General features: G+C 39.1%; 1 protein-coding gene and 1 pseudogene across 6 annotated transcripts in view; one reads left to right on the plus strand and one right to left on the minus strand.

Annotated features, from left to right (window-relative positions):
- The window catches only part of WWP1 (WW domain containing E3 ubiquitin protein ligase 1), a 119,298-nt gene that overhangs the window by 62,389 nt on the left and 36,287 nt on the right, over positions 1–20,622 (plus strand). For all 6 annotated transcript variants that reach the window (XM_055303372.1, XM_055303376.1, XM_055303375.1 and 3 more), the window contains 4 exons: positions 16,770–16,865; positions 18,465–18,639; positions 20,389–20,443; positions 20,529–20,613. In XM_055303372.1, coding sequence (XP_055159347.1) covers positions 16,770–16,865; positions 18,465–18,639; positions 20,389–20,443; positions 20,529–20,613 — 411 coding nt within the window. The remainder of the gene's footprint in view (positions 1–16,769; positions 16,866–18,464; positions 18,640–20,388; positions 20,444–20,528; positions 20,614–20,622) is intronic.
- LOC129495699 (60S ribosomal protein L26-like) lies at positions 14,966–15,442 on the minus strand (annotated as a pseudogene).

Here is a 20,622-nt window from a genome sequence, read left to right on the forward strand (position 1 = left end):
GAAACATATAATTGAAATAAATCAGTATTGACTGGAATAGAAAATACTGAAGACTGTCAGTTGTAGTGAGAGTAAACGTCGTTTCCAGAAAGTTTATTTTTCTGGTGGGTGTTTGCGTATATAAAATCTCTGTAAATAGCAATCTAGTACATAAAGAGATGTTTATGTAAACCACATTTCTTATTCTGTAGCTGTCATCAAAAAAAGTTTAGAAGCAGGGGCTCCTGGGTGGCACAGTCAGTTAAGTGTCCCACTCTTGTTTTCAGCTCAAGTCATGATCTCAGGATTCTGGGATTGAGCCCCTTGTAGGGCTCTTTGCTCAGTGTAGAGTCTGCTTTTCCTTCTCCCTCTGCTCCTCACTCCAACTCGTGCACTCTCTCTCTCATTGTCTTTCTCTCTCTCTCTCTCTCTCAAATAAAATCATTAAAGATTATTTCTTTTGATTTTAAAAGAAAAGATGCTTTTAAAAAAGAAAAGTCTGGGGATCCCTGGGTGGCTCAGTGGTTTGGCGCCTGCCTTTGGCGCAGGGCGCGATCCTGGAGTCCTGGGATCGAGTCCCACGTCGGGCTCCCAGCATGGAGCCTGCTTCTCCCTCCTCCTGTATATCTGCCTCTCTCTTTCTCTATGTCTATCATAAATAAATAAATATTTTTAAAAAAGAAAAGTTTAGAAGTTACTAATCCAGATGAAAAAATAGCCAGCACTAAGGTGGATGCTGTTCTCTTGGAGTGGTGATAAGATGTGTCCTGGTCGGGACGCCTGGTGGCTCAGCAGTTGAGCATCTGCCTTTGGCTCAGGATGTGACCCCGGAGTTCTGGGATCAAGCCCCACATCAGGCTCCCTGCATGGAACCTGCTTCTCCTGACTCTGCCTGTGTCTCTGCCTCTCTGCCTCTCTCTCTGTGTGTCTCATGAATAAATAAATAAAATCTTAAAAAAAAAAAAAAAAAAAGATGTGTCCTGGTAGTTAGTTGTGAGGTGGTTGAAGGATAGAACAGTGGAACCAAAGTTGATTCTTCTGGCTTAGGCAGTACTCTTTTTGTGTAACTGTCTGAGTTAGCAGTTTTCAAATTTACATGATCTTCTCTCTCTTTCCTCAGAAGTTTCTTAGTTCCTTGTTTCCTGTCTTTGTAACTTGCTCAGTTATTTAGCTAACTACTAGTGGAATCACGGTGCCTGGAATCACGAATGTTCTGAGAGAAGAGTATTCCAGTCTGGAGAGGACATTTGAGTATTAGGCCAAGCATTATCTCACCCAGAGACCTTTGCATTTGCCTAGACTTTTGTGTGGAATGTTACTCCTCTGATACCTGCATGACTCATTCAGGTCTCTGCTCAAATGTTAGCTTACTCCAGAGGCCTTTTCTGATTCCCCCTATTTAAATCAGGCCCCTCTGCATCCATCCCCTGACCCTGCCTTATTTTTCTCCAGCCTTTTGCTAGGAAAATTTACAAACATGCCTGAAAATTAGAAGAACTTGACAGTGAACACACCTATATGTACCACTAGATTTTGTAATTGACATTTTACTGTTTGCTGATCTCCTGTCTCTTCATCTCTCTATCCATCTAACTTTTATGTTTATTTTATTCTTTTAAAAGTTTTTTTTTTAATTTATTTATTTATGAGAGACAGAGAGAGAGAGGAGAAAGAGAGAGAAAATGAGGGAGGCAGAGACACAGGCAGAGGGAGGAGCAAGCTCCATGCATGGAGCCCGACCTGGGACTTGATCCCAGGACTCCAGGATCACACCTTGGGCCAAGGGCCAGCGCTAAACCCCTGAGCCACCCAGGCATCTCTCCATCTAATTTTTAAATGCATTTTAGTGGGTTGCAGACATCAGTACTTGACCTTCAGTACTTCAGCTTGCATATCATTAGAGTTCAATATTTGCTTAAAGTTTTCTAGGTAAAATTTACATAGAAGGAAATGCATAAGACACTATTTTGATGAGTTTTGACAAATGCATACATGGGTTAACCCACACCCTTATCAAGATACTAAATATTATTATCACCCCAGAAAGTTCTCTAAGTACCTTTTTCAGTCAGTCACTGTTCTGATTTTTTTCCACTATAGATTTTAGGTCAATTTTCCCTGTTAAAGAACTTAATATAAATGGAATCAGTGTGAACACTTTTGAGTAGGGTTCTTCTAATCAGCATAACTTATATTATTTTTCTTTATAACATTTAAATCACCAAGTGACATGTATTTGTGTCTTGTCAGTTTTCTCTCCACTGGACTGGAAAGGGCTTTATTTGTCCATTTCTATATTCTGATGCCCAAAACTGTGTCTGCCACATAGCAGGCACTCAATAAATATTTGTTAAGTAAGTGAAGTAGTGCTCGATTAAATGATTTTGAGTGAGTAAGCAACTGGGCAAAGGTTGTAGCTTGTAAAAACCTTCTGAGGAAATGGCTAACAAAGTCAAAAACTACTAAAAAATTCAAGTAAGAAAAGAACTGAAAGGCACCGCTTGAATTTAACAACAAAGAGATTATTTATTGTTGACCTTTGACAAAGCAGTTACTGGGAAATGGAGCTGTATTCAGAATGCTGTGTGATAGAGTGAATGGGTGGGGTAGATATGTTTAGAAAACTTTTAAAGAGAGCTGGTATATAAAACTTTTTACCTGTGAACACACAGAGAAAGGAATATTTGGTTGGTAGAAATGCCCAAGAGGAGATACAAAACTGAGGATTAGTTTTTATTTTATAAAATGGGAGAGACTTTAAAGTTTGTTTGTTTGTTTAAATGGGAGAGACTTAATGGTTAGTGAGTTTCTGATGGGCAAGAGTTCGTGGACATAGAGGTTAGCAGTACAGGAGAGAATGAGGTAACCATTCATTGTGGTTTAGGAGAAGACAGGTCTTACTATCTATCCCATTATCCAAGTTTTGAAACCAGTAGTTACTCATTTAGTAACTAAATTTTTATTTTTTATTTTTAAAAGATTTTATTTAGTTATTCATGAGAGACATGCACACACAGAGAGAGAGGCAGAGACATAGGCAGAGGGAGAAGCAGGCTCCATGCAGGGAGCCTGATGTGGGACTCGATCCCGGGTCTCCAGGATCACACCCTGGGCTGAAGGCGGTGCTAAACCGCTGAGCCACCCAGGCTGCCCTAAATTCTTTTATTTTTATTGTAATATATTTCACCAAATTTTTCCACATTTACTGTTTTTAAAGCAAGATCTTCGTTCAATAGTAAGTTTTGAAAATTTATATATAATGTCCTAGAGAGACAGACTAAAACCTAAATACTAGAAAGGAGAGTATTATGGTTAAAGTGATGTGTGGCAGTTATAAATTAGCACTTCTATCCATGAAATTAAAGAATTCATGTGAAATTTCGTCATTTGGCCAGGTAATTTGCACGTATGGGGAAGTATTCATGAATTTCCGCCACTGGGATATTCTGATCTCTTGCCAGTTCTAGCCCACCACTTCTGTAGAACTCATGGGTACAGCTCTAGCTGGCTACCACTGTGAGTCACCCAAACCAATCCAGAGCATCATGCTTTGCTCTGCACAACCCCTTCCCTATACCAGTACCTTCCTCTGTCATTGCTACGGAAGGCCTTGGGCACCACGTACACATTGGGGATTCACTTGTAGTAACTGTCCTGCCTCAAAAGGTAGAATCTCACTTTGGGAGTGATAGCTTAGTAAGTTGCCTCCCCTTGGACCAGCTGCTAGGAAAATGAGGTATGGGGCATGACAGGACTTTTTGTACCTACATGGTATTACTGATTTTGCCTTTTCACCCATACAGCCAAAAATATTTACTATTTGGTACTTTACAGAAAAAGTTGGGAGAGAGGTAAATTCTGTTAGCAAAAACACTAGAATTTAAAAATGAACCCCTGTTTTGGAAAAATTAAGAACAAGTGGCCAGTGTGCCTGGCTGGCTCAGTCAGTTAAGCATCTGAATCTTGATTTTGGTTCAGGTGATGATCTCAGGGTCATGAGATTGAGCCCAGCTTTGGGCTCCATGCTGGTTGTGGAACCTGCCTAAGGTTCCATCTCCCTCTGCCCCTCCCCCCTTTAAAACAAAGAATTAATGGCTTGCATTATGCTTAGAACATGAGGGCATGCTGAATAAATATTCATGAATGTTAAATTGGGAATATTTGCAGCTTATCTGAGATAAAACTAGAACAAGGTTTCATAGCCCATTATATAGATGAAATACTTGGGTATGTTTATTTTTTTCCCCTAATACTGTAATGTGTTTCTGATCGCAAGCTAAGACATGACCAAGTAAAACATTTACGTAAGACACAAACACTCAGAGATTGTGTCTATATATTGTTCCACCAGTAAATATATAAGAGTTTCTTTGTGTCAGAGTTTATTCTAGGCCCTGGGTGTTCAGAGGATCAAGAGAGCCCAAGATTCTGCTGCTGTGAAGTATGTGTAACAGCAGGCTGACCAGCTAGGGCCTTGCATACACAACCTCTGCAGTAATGCCAAATAGTGACAGGTTTTTTGAGGAAAGATAGAAGCAGGTGAAGAGGTTACCGAGTAGCTATATAAATTACTGTTTTGGATGCACCATAGAATAATTTTAAGAAAATGGGATCATACTCTATAGTGTTTTTCAGTCACTTTTTATCTTTTTTAAAATTATTTTTCAAGTTTTTATTTAAGTTCCAGTTAACATACAGTATAATATTAGTTTCAGGTGAGAATGTAGTGATTCATCATGTAAATATAACACCCAGTGCTTATCACAAGTGCCCTTTTAACGCCCATCAGCCATTTAATCCATCCACCTCATTTTCTCCCCTTTCTCCCCATCTTCTGCTCTAGTAATCATCAGTTTGTTCTCTGTAGTTGGGAGTGTTTTCTGGTTTGACTGTTGTTTTCCCCCCCACTGTGTTCATCTGTTTTGTTTCTTAAATTCCGCCTCTGAGTGGCATCATGTAGTATTTGTCTTTCTCTGATTGACTTATTTCACTTAGCATAATACCCTGTAGCTCCATCCACATTGTTACAAATGTCAAGATTTCACTGTATTTGATGACTGAGTAATATTCCAATGTGTAGATATACCACCTTTTCTTTATCCATTCATTGTTTGGTGGGCATTTAGGCTCTTTCCATTATTTGGTTATTGTTGATAATGCTGCTATAAACATCAAGATGCATGTATCCCTTCGAATCAGTTTATTTATTTACTAATTTTAGGATGTGAGTGGTGGATGAGGCAGAGGAGGAGAGAGAAAATCCCAAGCAGACTCAAGTCCAGTACGGAGCCCAGTGTGGGGCTTGATCTCACGTCTGTGAAGTCATGATCTGAACCAAGGTCAAGATGCTTAACAGACTCAGCCACCCAGGCACCCCTTAAATCAGTATTTTTGTAGTCATTGCGTTAAATACCTAGTAGTGTTTTTTAAAACTTTGTCATATGTCAATATCAATACAAGTAGATTCACACATTGAGCAAATATTTAGTAAATATTTATTTAAGCACCTCTTCTGTGGCAGGCACTGGGCTTTTTGCTGTTAATACATGATAAGCAGTACAGACTTAAAGCTCAACCTTCATGAAGCTTGTGGTCTAAATATGTTATTTTGCCTTAATTAATTTTAAGTAGACTCCACACCCAGTATGGAGCCCAGCATGGGGCCTGAACTCACAGCCCTGAGATCAAGACAAGGGCTGAGATCAAGAGTTGAATGGTTTTGTAGTATTTCCTTGTGTATTATTGCTGTGTAACAAATTATCCCCAAATTTAGCAGTTAAAACAACAAAGCCATATCATCTTAAGTGGTTTTTGAGGATTAGGAATCTGGAAGTGGCTTAGCTGGGTGCTTCTATGCAGGTTCTCATGAGGTTGTGGTCATCTGGAAGATGATTGAGTAGAGCTGACCTAGCAAACCTAGGGGAGCTAAATTCTGGCCTGGGAAGGAGACAAGCCTGATCTCCACGTTGGCACTCCAAAAGGGTCAGGAATTGGTAGCATCAGATAGAGTGGGAAGTGTTGGTGAAGATGACACTATAAGCTGCAAGATTGAAAGTCACTTTGAGAAATGAATCCGTAATTTCCCTCCCTGCAGCTAGGACTACTACCCTGCCTACAGGTGTTTTCTCTGGAAGTTTTCTGCACTTGGGGACACCAGGCACACTTAAAGGCAAGGACTGTGCTAAATCGGGACATAAATGAACCTTTAGGAGATGAGTAAGTGAATAAAGTTTTAAGTAAGTTTTCCAACCTACAGCATTCTTACCTACCCAAATCCCAGAATATTGACAATAGGATTTTATCTTTCTACCCAGATTGGAACTTTTATTGAAACCCCTCACCCTAAAAAAGACTAAAAATACTGGTCTCTGTTCTCCAAGGAAATAGCCTCATTCTGTGCTCCTTCAATCAATCCCAGAATCTACACCCAGGCACACTAAGGTCCCAGTCAGTTTTAATAAGCTCAGAGACATAAGAGTAGATAAAACTTAACGAAAGAGGGGGAGGGGCAAGATGGCGGAAGAGTAGGGTCCCCAAGTCACCTGTCCCCACCAAATTACCTAGATAACCTTCAAATCATCCTGAAAATCTACGAATTCAGCCTGAGATTTAAAGAGAGAACAGCTGAAATGCTATAGTGAGAAGAGTTCACGCTTCTATCAAGGTAGGAAGGCGGGGGGGGGGGGGGGGGGGGGGGGAGTAAAGAAACAAAAGGCATCCAAGGGGGAGGGGCCTCACGAGTGCCCCCAGGACAGGAAAGCCCCATCTCGGAGAAACAGGAGCTTCACCAATCTTCCCGGGGCAGAAAGGCTCTCGCAGGGAGTTAGAGCAGGATCCCAGGAGGGCGGCGATGCCCTCAGGCTCCCTGGGACACTAACAGACACCTGCGTGCCCAGGAGAGTGCGCGGAGCTCCCTAAGGGCTGCAGCGCACACACGGCTGGACCCGGGAGCAGCTCCGAGGGGCTCGGGCGGAGGCTCCGGGGCTGCGCTGCCCCGGGAGCAGCTTGGATGCGGCTCCAGCAGAGGAAGAGGCTCCGCCTGGAGGGGGCTGCGTGGCCCCAGGAGCTCGTAGGGGCTCAGGTGGCGGCTCCACGGAGAGGGGGCTGTGCGGCTGGGATCACGAATCCAACAGCGCAGGCCTGGGAGCACAGGGCGCCAGGGACACAGCCCAGGATCCGGCCTCCCCCGGGACAGGCAGAAGCCAGGAGGGCACAGGACTGCAAGGACACTCCTGCCCCAAGCAGAACAGATCAGCGGCCCCGCCCCCGGAGCATCCCCGCCCCTGCAGACAGAGAGCTCCACGAAGTTACTGGGGAAGCTGAATCCAGGGCTCCAGGGCTGGCCACGCCACTGTGGTTGTTCCTCCTGGGGCCTCACAGGGTAAACAGCCCCCACTGAGCCTCACAGTGGCCTCACCAGATAAACAGGATAAACATTACTCACTGAGCCCTACACCAGGCAGGGGGCAGAGCAGCTCCCCGAAGTATGAACACCTGAAAATCAGCACAACAGGCCCCTCCCTCAGAAGACCAGCTAGACGGACAGGGGAAAAACAAATTACTGACCAAGCAGCACTGGAAAGTTCCAAGGGAAGTCAAGGAACTTACAGTATACAGAATCAGGATACTCCCCCATGTTGGTTGTTTGTTTTTTTGTTTGTTTTGCTTTTTGATTTCTGTTTGCTTCCCCACCCCTTTTTTCCTTCCTTTCTTTTTCTGTTTTCTTCTTTTTTTTCTTTTTTTCTTCATTTTTCCTTTTTTCTTTTTCTCCTTTCTTTCCTTCTTTCTCTCCTCTCTTTTTCTCCTTTTCCCAATACAACTTGCTTTTGGCCACTCTGCAGTGAGCAAAATGACTAGAAGAAAAACCTCACCTCAAAAGAATCAGAAACAGTCCTCTTTCCCACAGAGTTACAGAATCAGGATTACAATTCAATGTCAGAAACCCAATTCAGAAGCACTCTTATACAGCTACTGGTGGCTCTAGAAAAAAGCATAAAGGACTCAAGAGACTTCATGACGGCAGAATTTAGATCTAATCAGGCAGAAATTAAAAATCAATTGAATGAGATGCAATCCAAACTAGAAGTCCTAACGACGAGGGTTAACGAGGTGGAAGAACGAGTGAGTGACATAGAAGACAAGTTGATGGCAAAGGGGGAAACTGAGGAAAAAAGAGACAATTAAAAGACCATGAGGATAGATTAAGGGAAATAAATGACAGCCTGAGGAAGAAAAACCTACGTTTAATTGGGGTTCCCGAGGGCGCTGAAAGGGCCAGAGGGCCAGAATATGTATTTGAACAAATCATAGCTGAAAACTTTCCTAATTTGGGAAGAGAAACAGGCATTCAGATCCAGGAGATAGAGAGATCCCCTCCTAAAATCAATAAAAACCGTTCAACACCTCGACATTTAATAGTGAAGCTTGCAAATTCCAAAGATAAAGAGAAGATCCTTAAAGCAGCAAGAGACAAGAAATCCCTGACTTTTATGGGGAGGAGTATTAGGGTAAGCAGACCTCTCCACAAAGACCTGGCTGGCCAGAGAGGGCTGGCAGGATTTATTCAGGGTCCTAAATGAGAAAAACATGCAACCAAGAATACTTTATCCAGCAAGGCTCTCATTCAAAATGGAAGGAGAGATAAAGAGCTTCCAAGACAGGCAGGAACTGAAAGAATATGTGACCTCCAAACCAGCTCTGCAAGAAATTTTAAGGAGGACTCTCAAAATCCCCTTTAAGAAGAAGTCCAATGGAACAATCCACAAAAACAGGGACTGAATAGATATCATGATGACACTAAATTCGTACCTTTCAATAGTAACTCTGAACATGAACGGGCTTAATGACCCCATCAAAAGGCGCAGGGTTTCAGACTGGATAAAAAAGCAGGACCCATCTATTTGCTGTCTACAAGAGACTCATTTTAGACAGAAGGACACCTACAGCCTGAAAATAAAAGATTGGAGAACCATTGACCATTCGAATGGTCCTCAAAAGAAAGCAGGGGTAGCCATCCTTATATCAGATAAACTAAAATTTACCCCGAAGACTGTAGTGAGAGATGAAGAGGGACACTATCTCATACTTAAGGGATCTATCCAACAAGAGGACTTAACAATCCTCAATATGTATGCCCCGAATGTGGGAGCTGCCAAATATATCAATTAATTAATAACCAAAATTAAGACATACTTAGATAATAATACACTTATACTTGGTGACTTCAATCTAGCACTTTCTACACTCAATAGGTCTTCTAAACACAACATCTCCAAAGAAACGAGAGCTTTAAATGATACACTGGACCAGATGGGTTTCACAGATATCTACAGAACTTTACATCCAAACTCAACTGAATACACATCCTTCTCAACTGCACATGGAATTTCCTCCAGAATACACCACATACTGGGTCACGAATCAGGTCTGAACCGATACCAAAAGATTGGGATCATCCCCTGCATATTCTCAGACCATAATGCCTTGAAATTAGAACTAAATCACAACAAGAAGTTTGGAAGGACTTCAAACACATGGAGATTAAGGACTATCTTGCTAAAAGATGAAAGGGTCAACCAGGAAATTAAGGAAGAATTAAAAAGATTCATGGAAACTAATGAGAATGAAGATACAACCGTTCAAAATCTTTGGGATACAGCAAAAGCAGTCCTGAGGGGGAAATACATTGCAATACAAGCATCCATCCAAAAACTGGAAAGAATCAAATACAAAAGCTAACCTTGCACCTAAAGGAGCTAGAGAAAAAACAGCAAGTAGATCCTACACCCAGCAGAAGAAGAGAGTTAATAAAGATTTGAGCAGAACTCAATGAAATCGAGACCAGAAGAACTGTGGAACAGATCAACAAAACCAGGAGTTGGTTCTTTGAAAGAATTAATAAGGTAGATAAACCATTAGCCAGCCTTATTAAAAAGAAGAGAGAGAAGACTCAAATTAATAAAATCATGAATGAGAAAGGAGAGATCACTACCAACACCAAGGAAATACAAACGATTTTAAAAACATATTATGAACAGGTATATGCCAATAAATTAGGCAATCTAAAAGAAATGGACACATTTCTGGAAAGCCACAAACTACCAAAACTGGAACAGGAAGAAATAGAAAACCTGAACGGGCCAATAACCAGGGAGGAAATTGAAGCAGTCATCAAAAACCTCCCAAGACACAAAAGTCCAGGGCCAGATGGCTTCCCAGGGGAATTCTATCAAATGTTTAAAGAAGAAGCCATACCTGTTCTACTAAAGCTGTTTGGAAAGATAGAAAGAGATGGAGTACTTCCAAATTCGTTCTATGAGGCCAGCATCACCTTAATTCCAAAACCAGACAAAGACCCCACCAAAAAGGAGAATTATAGACCAATATCCCCGATGAACATGGATGCAAAAATTCTCAACAAGATACTAGCCAATAGGATCCAACAGTACATTAAGAACATTATTCACCATGACCAAGTAGGATTTATCCCCGGGACACAAGGCTGGTTCAACACTCATAAAACAATCAATGTGATTCATCATATCAGCAAGAGAAAAACCAAGAACCATATGATCCTCTCATTAGGTGCAGAGAAAGCATTTGACAAAATACAGCATCCATTCCTGATCAAAAATCTTCAGAGTGTAGCAATAGAGGGAACATTCCTCAACATCTTAAAAGCCATCTACGAAAAGCCCACAGCAAATATCATTCTCAATGGGGAAGCACTGGGAGCCTTTCCCCTAAGATCAGGAACAAGACAGGGATGTCCACTCTCACACTGCTATTCAACATAGTACTGGAAGTCCTAGCCTCAGCAATCAGACAACAAAAAGACATTAAAGGCATTCAAATTGGCAAAGAAGAAGTCAAATCTCTCCCTCTTCGCCGATGACATGATACTCTACATAGAAAACCCAAAAGCCTCCACCCCAAGATTGCTAGAACTCATACAGCAATTTGGCAGCATGGCACGATACAAAATCAATGCCCAGAAGTCAGTGGCATTTCTATACATTAACAATGAGACTGAAGAAAGAGAAATTAAGGAATCCATCCCATTTACAATTGCACCCAAAAGCATAAGATACCTAGGAATAAACCTAACTAAAGAGGTAAAGGATCTATACCCTAAAAACTACAGAACACTTCTGAAAGAAATTGAGGAAGACACAAAAGAGATGGAAAAATATTCCATGCTCATGGATTGGCAGAATTAATATTGTGAAAATGTCAATGTTACCCAGGGCAATTTACACGTTTAATGCAATCCCTATCAAAATACCATGGACTTTCTTCAGAGACTTAGAACAAATTATTTTAAGATTTGTGTGGAATCAGAAAAGACCCCGAAGAGCCAGGGGAATTTTAAAAAAGAAAACCATAGCTGGGGGCATCACAATGCCAGATTTCAGGTTGTACCACAAAGCTGTGCTCATCAAGACAGTGTGGTCCTGGCACAAAAACAGACACACATAGATCAATGGAACAGAATAGAAAATCCAGAAGTGGACCTTGAACTTTATGGTCAACTAATATTCGATAAAGGGGGAAAGACTATCCACTGGAAGAAACACAGTCTCTTCAATAAATGGTCCTGGGAAAATTGGACATCCACATGCAGAAGAATGAAACGAGACCACTCTCTTTCACCATACACAGAGATAAACTCAAAATGGATGAAAGATCTAAATGTGAGACAAGATTCCATCAAAATCCTAGAGGAGAACACAGGCAACAGCCTTTTTGAACTCGGCCACAGTAACTTCTTGCAAGATACATCCATGAAGGCAAAAGAAACAAAAGCAAAAATGAACTATTGGGACTTCATCAAGATAAGAAGCTTTTGCACAGCAAAGGATACAGTCCACAAAACTAAAAGACAACCTACAGAATGGGAGAAGATATTTGCAAATGACCTATCAGATAAAGGGCTAGTTTCCAAGATGTATAAAGAACATATTAAACTCAACAGCAAAGAAACAAACAATCCAATCATGAAATGGGCAAAAGACATGAATAGAAATCTCACAGAGGAAGACATAGACATGGCCAACAAGCACATGAGAAAATGCTCTGCATCACTTGCCATCAGGGAAATACAAATCAAAACCACAATGAGATCCCACCTCACACCAGTGAGAATGGGGAAAATTAACAAGGCAGGAAACCACAAATGTTGGAGAGGATGTGGAGAAAACGGAACCCTCTTACACTGTTGGTGGGAATGTGAACTGGTGCAGCCACTCTGGAAATCTGTGTGGAGGTTCCTCAAAGAGTTAAAAATAGACCTGCCCTACGACCCAGCAATTGCACTGTTGGGGATTTACCCCAAAGATTCAGATGCAATGAAACGCCGGGCACCTGCACCCCGATGTTTCTAGCAGCAATGTCCACAATAGCCAAACTGTGGAAGGAGCCTCGGTGTCCATCGAAAGATGAATGGATAACGAAGATGTGGTTTATGTATACAATGGAATATTACTCAGCCATTAGAAATGACAAATACCCACCATTTGCTTCAATGTGGATGGAACTGGAGGGCATTATGCTGAGTGAAGTAAGTCAGTTGGAGAAGGACAAACATTATATGGTCTCATTCATTTGGGGAATATAAATAATAGTGAAAGGGAATAGAAGGGAAGGGAGAAGAAATGGGTGGGAAATATCAGAAAGGGAGACAGAACATAAAGACTCCTAACTCTGGGAAACGAACTAGGGGTGGTGGAAGGGGAGGAGGGTGGGGGGTGGGGGTGAATGGGTGATGGGCACTGAAGGGGGCACTTGACGGGATGAGCACTGGGTGTTATTCTGTATGTTGGCAAATTGAACACCAATAAAAAATAAATTTATTATTGAAAAAAAAACGAAAGAGATGTTGTAAATACAGAGTACTCAGAGAACCAAGAGCTCTTAGAAATCTAATTCAGTGGAAATTTTGGCTCATAAAAGTAAAGAAATTACCCAGAAAATTGAACAAAAAGATTTATAAAAGAAATAAAATAGAAAATGTAGAGTATTAGTTCAAAGGGTCTGATGAGAAAAGTTCCAGAAAAAGAGAAAGTGGGAGGACATCCTTAATAAAAACTCAAACATGAGGGAAGGATATGGATTTTCTTATTAAAGGGGCTCAGCAATGACACCTGGGTCGCTCAGTGGTTGAGCGTCTGCCTTTGACTCAGGGTGTGATCCTGGGGTCCTGGGATCAAGTCCCGCATCAGACTCCCTGTGGAGAGCCTGCTTCTCCCTCTGCCTATGTCTCTGACTCTCTCTCTCTCTCTTTCTCTCTCTGTGTCTCTTATGAATAAATAAATCTTTTTAAGAAGCGGGGGTGGGGGGCTGAGCAAAACTCAGGATAATGAGTGAAAATGAATCTGTTTTAAGATGCCGTGTTGTGAAAATTTTAGGTATGTTGGGGCCAAAAAAAAAAAATTTTTAAACATTCCCAAAGATTTTTAAAAGAGAATTAAAGCAGATCTCATACTTATCAGAATAGTATTAGAGTTCTCAGAATCAGCACAAGAAGTTATTAGGCCAACTCAAAGTTGAGGGAAATTAAACACAATCTAGATTTCTGTAATCAGCCACACTGTAGAGTGTGTGCATAGAATAAATATATTTTCAGACATCCTTGGTTTTCAAAGTTTGTTTCCCATGTATTCTTTCTTAGGAAGCTACCAGGACTCATCTTTCTCTAAAATTAGCTACTGAATGTGAAAGACACAGGCTCCAGATCTTAGGTGTCTTGATGGAAAGGGAATGAAAGGAATCACCAGGAGGATGGTGGTGAAAGGAAGGCCAAAATGGCAGGCATTGTGGGCTTCCCAGTTGGCCTGGCAAGACCAGCAGCTCATTGGGAGACAACTGTGATTAATAAATACCTGATGACTCTGAATAGTTTGAGAGAACATTTATGCAGCTAGAAAAGTATTTGGAGTTTAAGAAATACATAGAAAATAAGGAAATGGGAAGAAAGGAGACAAAAGACATGTTAGGTTCCATGACTCAGTTGTCAGGAGGGTTTTATAAGGGAAAGACATGGAATATATGTGTGTGTTTGGAATGGTCAACAGAGGGTGAGTGTTAACAGAGTGTATATGCATATATATGTTTGCAAGACGGAGACTAACAGCTTCACCTTTCACAGTGAGAAATCAATATATATTTGAAATCAAATATAAAATAAAGTAAGCTTATTAATATGAAAACAGATAAATACTAAAAAAATTGGCTAAAACAGTTGAAAGTGTTGCCTTTGTGGAAAGGAAAATGAAGTAAGGGGACAGCAGGCATTGTTTTTTATAGTGAGCCCCGTAGTCTGTATGTATGAAGATATGTATAACTATATAACTAGGTAGGTATAAAACTATGTGAAAATGTATATAACTTTGATAAAAATTAAACCTAAATTAAACATGGTAAAGAGTATTTGTAAAGAAAGGATGGAAACCTGGAAATTCTGCTGCAGAATTGCAACAAAAATCCGAGGACTGATTACAGGAATACCTAAAAATAGCATAAATACCATTATCAGGAGGTTCTTGAAACTTCATACATTTTGAAGATATTTGTTTTGGGCTGTTGAGCTTTCATACATATCAATTGGTGATTGATATGTATTGCAAATATTCCTGAAATGTTTTAAAAATAAAATTTCATATTTGAATCCTGCCTTCCCATGAACTTTTATTATGTAAAAGCAAATATGAGAAAACAGTAGGGAAAATAAGAGGTTGAAAGTCTTTGAGATAGAACAGAAAAAGATGAATTCAGGGTTTTTTTATTATAAAAAAAATAAAAGCAATAAAATAAAAGCAAATAAAATCTGAAAATCTGAAATGCTTTTTTGTAAAAAAAAAAATACCTAAATTTTTGTAGTGCAGGGTAGCATGGCTGTTGCAGTGTAAGATTTTAAACAACAGTGTTTTGTTTTATTTTGTTTTTCAGTTTAACAGTTTTTTATTTAATGAAGTCATATATGATTATTTTATTGCTGCATCTTTTCACTTGTTTCTTCCTTCTACTTGCCCTTTGTCTTTCCGAACTTGGTGAGCTTTAGCTTTGTTCAAGGATCTCTTTGCAGTCTTTGTCCAGTTTTAGTCTAGTGATAACCACTTTGCTAGGGTGAATGCCCACATAGACAGTTGTGCCATTCACCTTCACTCACTGTACCACTCACTATACTTGTTCAGTGTAGATGACATATTTCTTCCTGTACACCTGGACTACTTTGCTAGCTTGCAGGCCTTTATAGTGTCCTCGCACAACCTCTACTTCATCATCCTTTTGGTTGGGCATGGATCAGTCATTGTACTTCTGTCTCAGCTCTTTGGAAAGAGAGGAAGACATAATCTTCTTCCAAATGTGGGAAGGTGCATTGGAATGTCTTGTTTGAAAAAAAAGAGAAAAAATGTCTTGTTTAGTTCTTGCTCTAATCAAAAGTCACAAAGGGTTTGAATTTCATTTTGACTGCCGGTGCTTCAGCAATGGCCACAGAAGGGAAGAGAGCGATAGTAATTTTTTAATAGATAAGTTTAAGAACTTACATGATCCTGAGTCAGTTGTGAACTTCAGCACTTTTGTTCATAGCTATTATTGAGGCATTTTGTGACTTATATTTATTGGATGCAGCTTAAGCAAACTATTAATTTTTTTTGCACGTCTTTTAAAAGTATGTGTGTACCTTGCTTAGCCAATAGCCTTAATATGTGTAATCATCGTGTAAGAAAATTTAGGGGTGCCTGAGTGACCCAGTTGGTTGAGTGTCCAACTCTTGGATTTCACTCAGGTCATGATCTCAGGTGAGATTGAGCCCTATGTTGGGCTCCATGCACAGCAGGAAGTCTGCTTGGTATTCTTTTTCTCTCTCTCTCTCTCTCTCTCTCAAAAAAGTAACTCTTAAGAAACAAAAAAGAGCTTAATAATTAAAGGCCTCTCTAATCCGAAAGGAATCAAATTAAATTGAGTTCCTGAGTTTATTTAAGAGGGAGAAAAATACTTCCATTTATTCTACTTTTAATTGAAAACAAGAATGCTAACATCAGAAATAATCAGGTTTTTATATTTTATATTTATCATTTTTTTCTATACCATATTACGGAAAGAATGGAGAAGAAGAAACAGGAGTCACAGAGGAGAAAACAAGAGTAGGGAAAATAAGAAGTTGAGAGTCTTTTAGAACAGAAAAAAGATGAAATTGGGATGCCCATAAACTCAGGAGTTTTACCAGAAGCAAGAGGAAGATAGTTATATTCAAAAAGACACTGTTTGCATATAGAAGAAATTTTTTGGAGCAGTGTCCCCACTTATTTCTTTAATGCAGTTTCAGCTAAAAATCTTTTTTTTTTCTAAAAATCTTTTAGAGATATATTTTTGAAATTGCAGGCAAAAGTGAATATTACCTCATTAACATTGAGTGTGATATTAGGCTGAAATTTCCTCTACTTTTGGTTAAATTTGTGTTTTTCATTTTTTTAAAATATTATTTATTAGAGAGCACACCAGCGGGGGGCGGGGGGCGGGCAGAGAAAGAGGGAGAAGCAGACTTATTTTTACTTTATACTCATTTGCTAACTGTATTTACTGAGTTTCCAAAACTGTTAATAAAAAAAATGGATAATTAAGAACTTAAAAGACACTGATAATTGGGAAAAGAAACTTTTATATGTGTGTGTGTATATATAACCTTTTGAAGTAAAAACCGGTAATTTTCCTGATTCTAAGATGGAATGATTTTTTCAAATTGTCTTAGTTTATTATCTTCTACTTTTGTATTTGCATTTTTATTAAAGGTGGGAACAGAGAAAAGATCCTCATGGTAGAACTTATTATGTGGATCATAACACTCGAACGACTACATGGGAGAGGCCTCAACCTTTACCTCCAGGGTAATGTGGCATCTTTATGCATCTCCAGTTGTGTTTTATTATACATGTGATTTCTGAAATTTAGTTATTAAAACATAACACGATTCTTTCATTGTGCATGTTATATTTCCTTCCTTTACTTTTGTGAATGGCAACTTCAGTAAAGGAGATTTGTTATATCGTATCTCTTCTACAGTTAGTCTGAAGTGGCTTCCTCAAGAGATTGTCAAGCACTGGCATGAGTTACTGAGAGTAATTGTAGAATTTTGGTCCAAATTTAGTGCTTGTCATTATTTTTTAAGGAATGAAAGGCCTATTGAGAAAAATGTATGTGTATGGTTCTCCAAAGATAGTGATCTAAGCTTTGTTATTTCATGAGATTTATTGACATAAGAGATGTTAGAGTAGTTCAAAGTTACGACCTAAAAGATTACTACAAGTGAAATTGTATTATTACATTATGGCTAAAATGATAGAGGGTCTTAAATGCACAAAAAGATTTCTATTACATGCTAAATAAATTCATTCTGTTAGGCTGTCTTTCACAAAAATTCACAAACAGATCCTTTTCCTTTGTGTTCTTATATTTCATAACTTTTTTTTTATATATTGTGCTGATAGCTAGTGGAATTACTTATATTCTCCTCAAATAGTGTCTGTGCCTGAAATATTTTCCTTATTGTCTTTGCTACTCAGAATATATGTCCTTCCAAATGTAAGTTAAAGTCCACCAATATAAAACACAAAGTCCAGAAAATTCAAAACAAGAAATGTTATTTTTCTGAGATGTGTTGCTGAAAGGATTTTTAAATCATTGTATGGTTTAATGGCACAGAGAAGAAGTGTTGGCAAGGGAGCTGAGATGGGGGCAGGGTAGGAGAACCCTAGGCTTGTCTCGTTTCTCAAACAAGCTATATAAGTTAATAGCACAAATTGACTTAAGGTTGGTTAACTGAACCTGGGAGAATGGGGAGAACTCCAGTTGATGGCAAAATAAGGAAGGGAATTTTGTCTTAAGGGAATATTCAAAGAGATGACAACATGAAATATGATATATTTGGGCCCAGCAGGTAGTTGATTTGGCTCTTATGTGGGTCCCTTGAAAGATCTTAGGGGAGATGAGACTGAAATAGTGAATGGGTTCATTTTTATGCTGTGCTGGAGAGCTGTGCTAGGTAGAATGACACGGTTGAACCTGTGCTTGTGTGCAGCAGCCACATAACAGCAGGAATGTTAAAGACCTGTAAGGGTTGAGTTACAGCCCTGAATTTAGGCAGTGGCTAAAGGGGCGAGATTGCTAGCTATCCAGTAAGCATGCAGTAACTTCTTAACAAGAAAAAGAGAGAGGGCAGATTGATACTAAGATTGTTCTGTCTTAGGCTCCTTTTTTGGACAGTTCTTAGAAATCATGTAATAGTAGAATGGGAAGGCAATTTAGCTAAAAAAAAAAAAGCAAGTTACATGTTCAGAATTTTTCTGAAGAATGTCAGTATTTAAAATTATGTTGTCATGTCTCACTTTTTAAGTTATATGAGTGAACTGTTAACTCAGTACTTGCCAGTTTCTAATATTAAGACATTCTTGTTTAATGTTTATTAATGCTTATTTTGTTTGTGGTAGTTGGGAAAGAAGAGTTGATGATCGTGGCAGAGTTTATTATGTGGATCATAACACCAGAACAACGACCTGGCAGCGGCCTACCATGGAGTCTGTTAGAAACTTTGAGCAATGGCAGTCTCAGCGGAATCAGCTGCAGGGAGCTATGCAACAGTTCAACCAGCGATACCTCTATTCGGTAATAGCAGATTTTAAGATGTCAGTACAACTCTTTCCTCCAGGCATTTTCTCTTTTCTACTTTGGTGATTTTTAAACGTTATAGACTACATTGCAAGGTATTTTTTATTTTCTCTTTAATAAATAATAAGTATTTCTGATATACATACACACTTCTAAGTTTTTTAAATTCTAGTTTACTAACAGAAGTATAGTTTTTGTCTTTATTAAGTGCTAGTTTCATAAGTAATTTCTAAAATAATTTGTCTTTGCTAGTCCCCAGTCCTTTGCCTTTAATAATAATCATTTTTTGCTTTAAATCAGTTATTTTACTTAAGACCAGTCTTGCCATTTTCCAGCTATTCTGATTCCCATCAACACTTTCATATGTTTGGCCTACCAGAGGTATTCCTGGGATTAGAGATAGTTTTGTCCAAAAAATCTAATGCAATCTGAAAATCTGACCAACTTAGCTGTATACATGAAAACTTTGGGTCAAGAATTAGGTCATAGGGATATATTAGAAGTGTGTTCTCCGAGATGCCTGGGTGGCTTAGTGGTTGAGGATCTGCCTTTGGCTCAGGGCGTGATCCTGGAGACCCGGGATCGAGTCCCACATCGGGCTTCCTGCATGGAGCCTGCCTCTCCCTCTGCCTGTGTCTCTGCCTCTCTCTCTGTGTCTCTCATGAATAAATAAATAAATCTTAAAAAAAAAAAAGTGTGTTCTCCTGTATAGGACATCCTTAAATAGGTTGAGGTGTAATTATCTAAGTATAGCACAAGTCTGGGGTAAAAGCCCAGGGCTAACAGTTACATTGGCTCAGTAATGCCACCTGGCAATTCTTTGTGCATCATTACCATGCTTCATCCTTCTTACTTCAGTCATAAGATTTGCTGTCCTTTGGGCTTCATTACCCAGTGTAGGCAAGAAGAAAGGGAAAGAGGAGTGAGAAGCCCTTGCAAGCCCTGCCTTTTTACTCAGAAAGGGATGCCCTTACCAGGGACTTGTGCCATTACTCACTGGTTAGAACTGGTCATTATACCAACCCAGCTGTGAGGAAGGCTGGGAATGGAATTATTAGATGGACACATTGCTTCCTGGAACAAAACAGTGGTTTGAGTGCCAAGAAGGAAGTGTGGGAAATGGATATTGGGTAAAATTAACAGTATCTGTTGTAAGGTTATAAAATATTTATCAAGATGCATATCCTTTTTCATTAAGCTTTAATTTTTCAGGTGATGATTTTTATATTTACATTTTCTTTTGACTATATTTCTGGGTTATAATATATCTAAGCCTGAATGACTTTATGTATGAATATATAAAAGATATTAATATTAAGATAAAAATTTATTTGTATAAAGATGATACTGGATTTTAATGTTGGTTTGTTTTTATTAATGGGCATTTGTTTTAAAGAGAATTTGTTGCACTTTTAAACAAACAATATTTTTCATTTAAACACAGTTTTCTGTAGCTCTACTCTCTGTTTACTCCTAATAGATTATTATAGAAGGGCTAAGCAATTAAAATATTGATGTCATTATTTCTAAATCATCTTAGAAAAACTAATGATCTTATCAACTGAGTGACTCCTTTTAACTCATGACATTTTAAAATGTACTTTGTATCTTGAAATGACTATATTCACATTCCTTTATCATATTTTTTAGAAAATTGGTATAAAAATGTTCTACCAAGTGTTTATTAGTTTACCTCTGCTTTTATATTAAAGTATTTTTTTTCCTTCCAATCCTTTCTCCAATCAGGCTTCAATGTTAGCTGCAGAAAATGACCCATACGGGCCTTTGCCACCAGGCTGGGGTAAGCTGATATGTTGATGGTAAAAATATATGAAGGTATAGATAGTAAATAGTCATTAAATGCTATGCTCACTTTATTTTTTTAGAAAAAAGAGTGGATTCAACCGACAGGGTTTACTTTGTGAATCATAACACAAAAACAACCCAGTGGGAAGATCCAAGAACTCAAGGGTATGTGTG

This window comes from Nyctereutes procyonoides, unplaced genomic scaffold, assembly GCF_905146905.1.
Source record: "Nyctereutes procyonoides isolate TBG_1078 unplaced genomic scaffold, NYPRO_anot_genome, whole genome shotgun sequence".
In the NCBI taxonomy this organism is placed as follows: domain Eukaryota; kingdom Metazoa; phylum Chordata; class Mammalia; order Carnivora; family Canidae; genus Nyctereutes; species Nyctereutes procyonoides.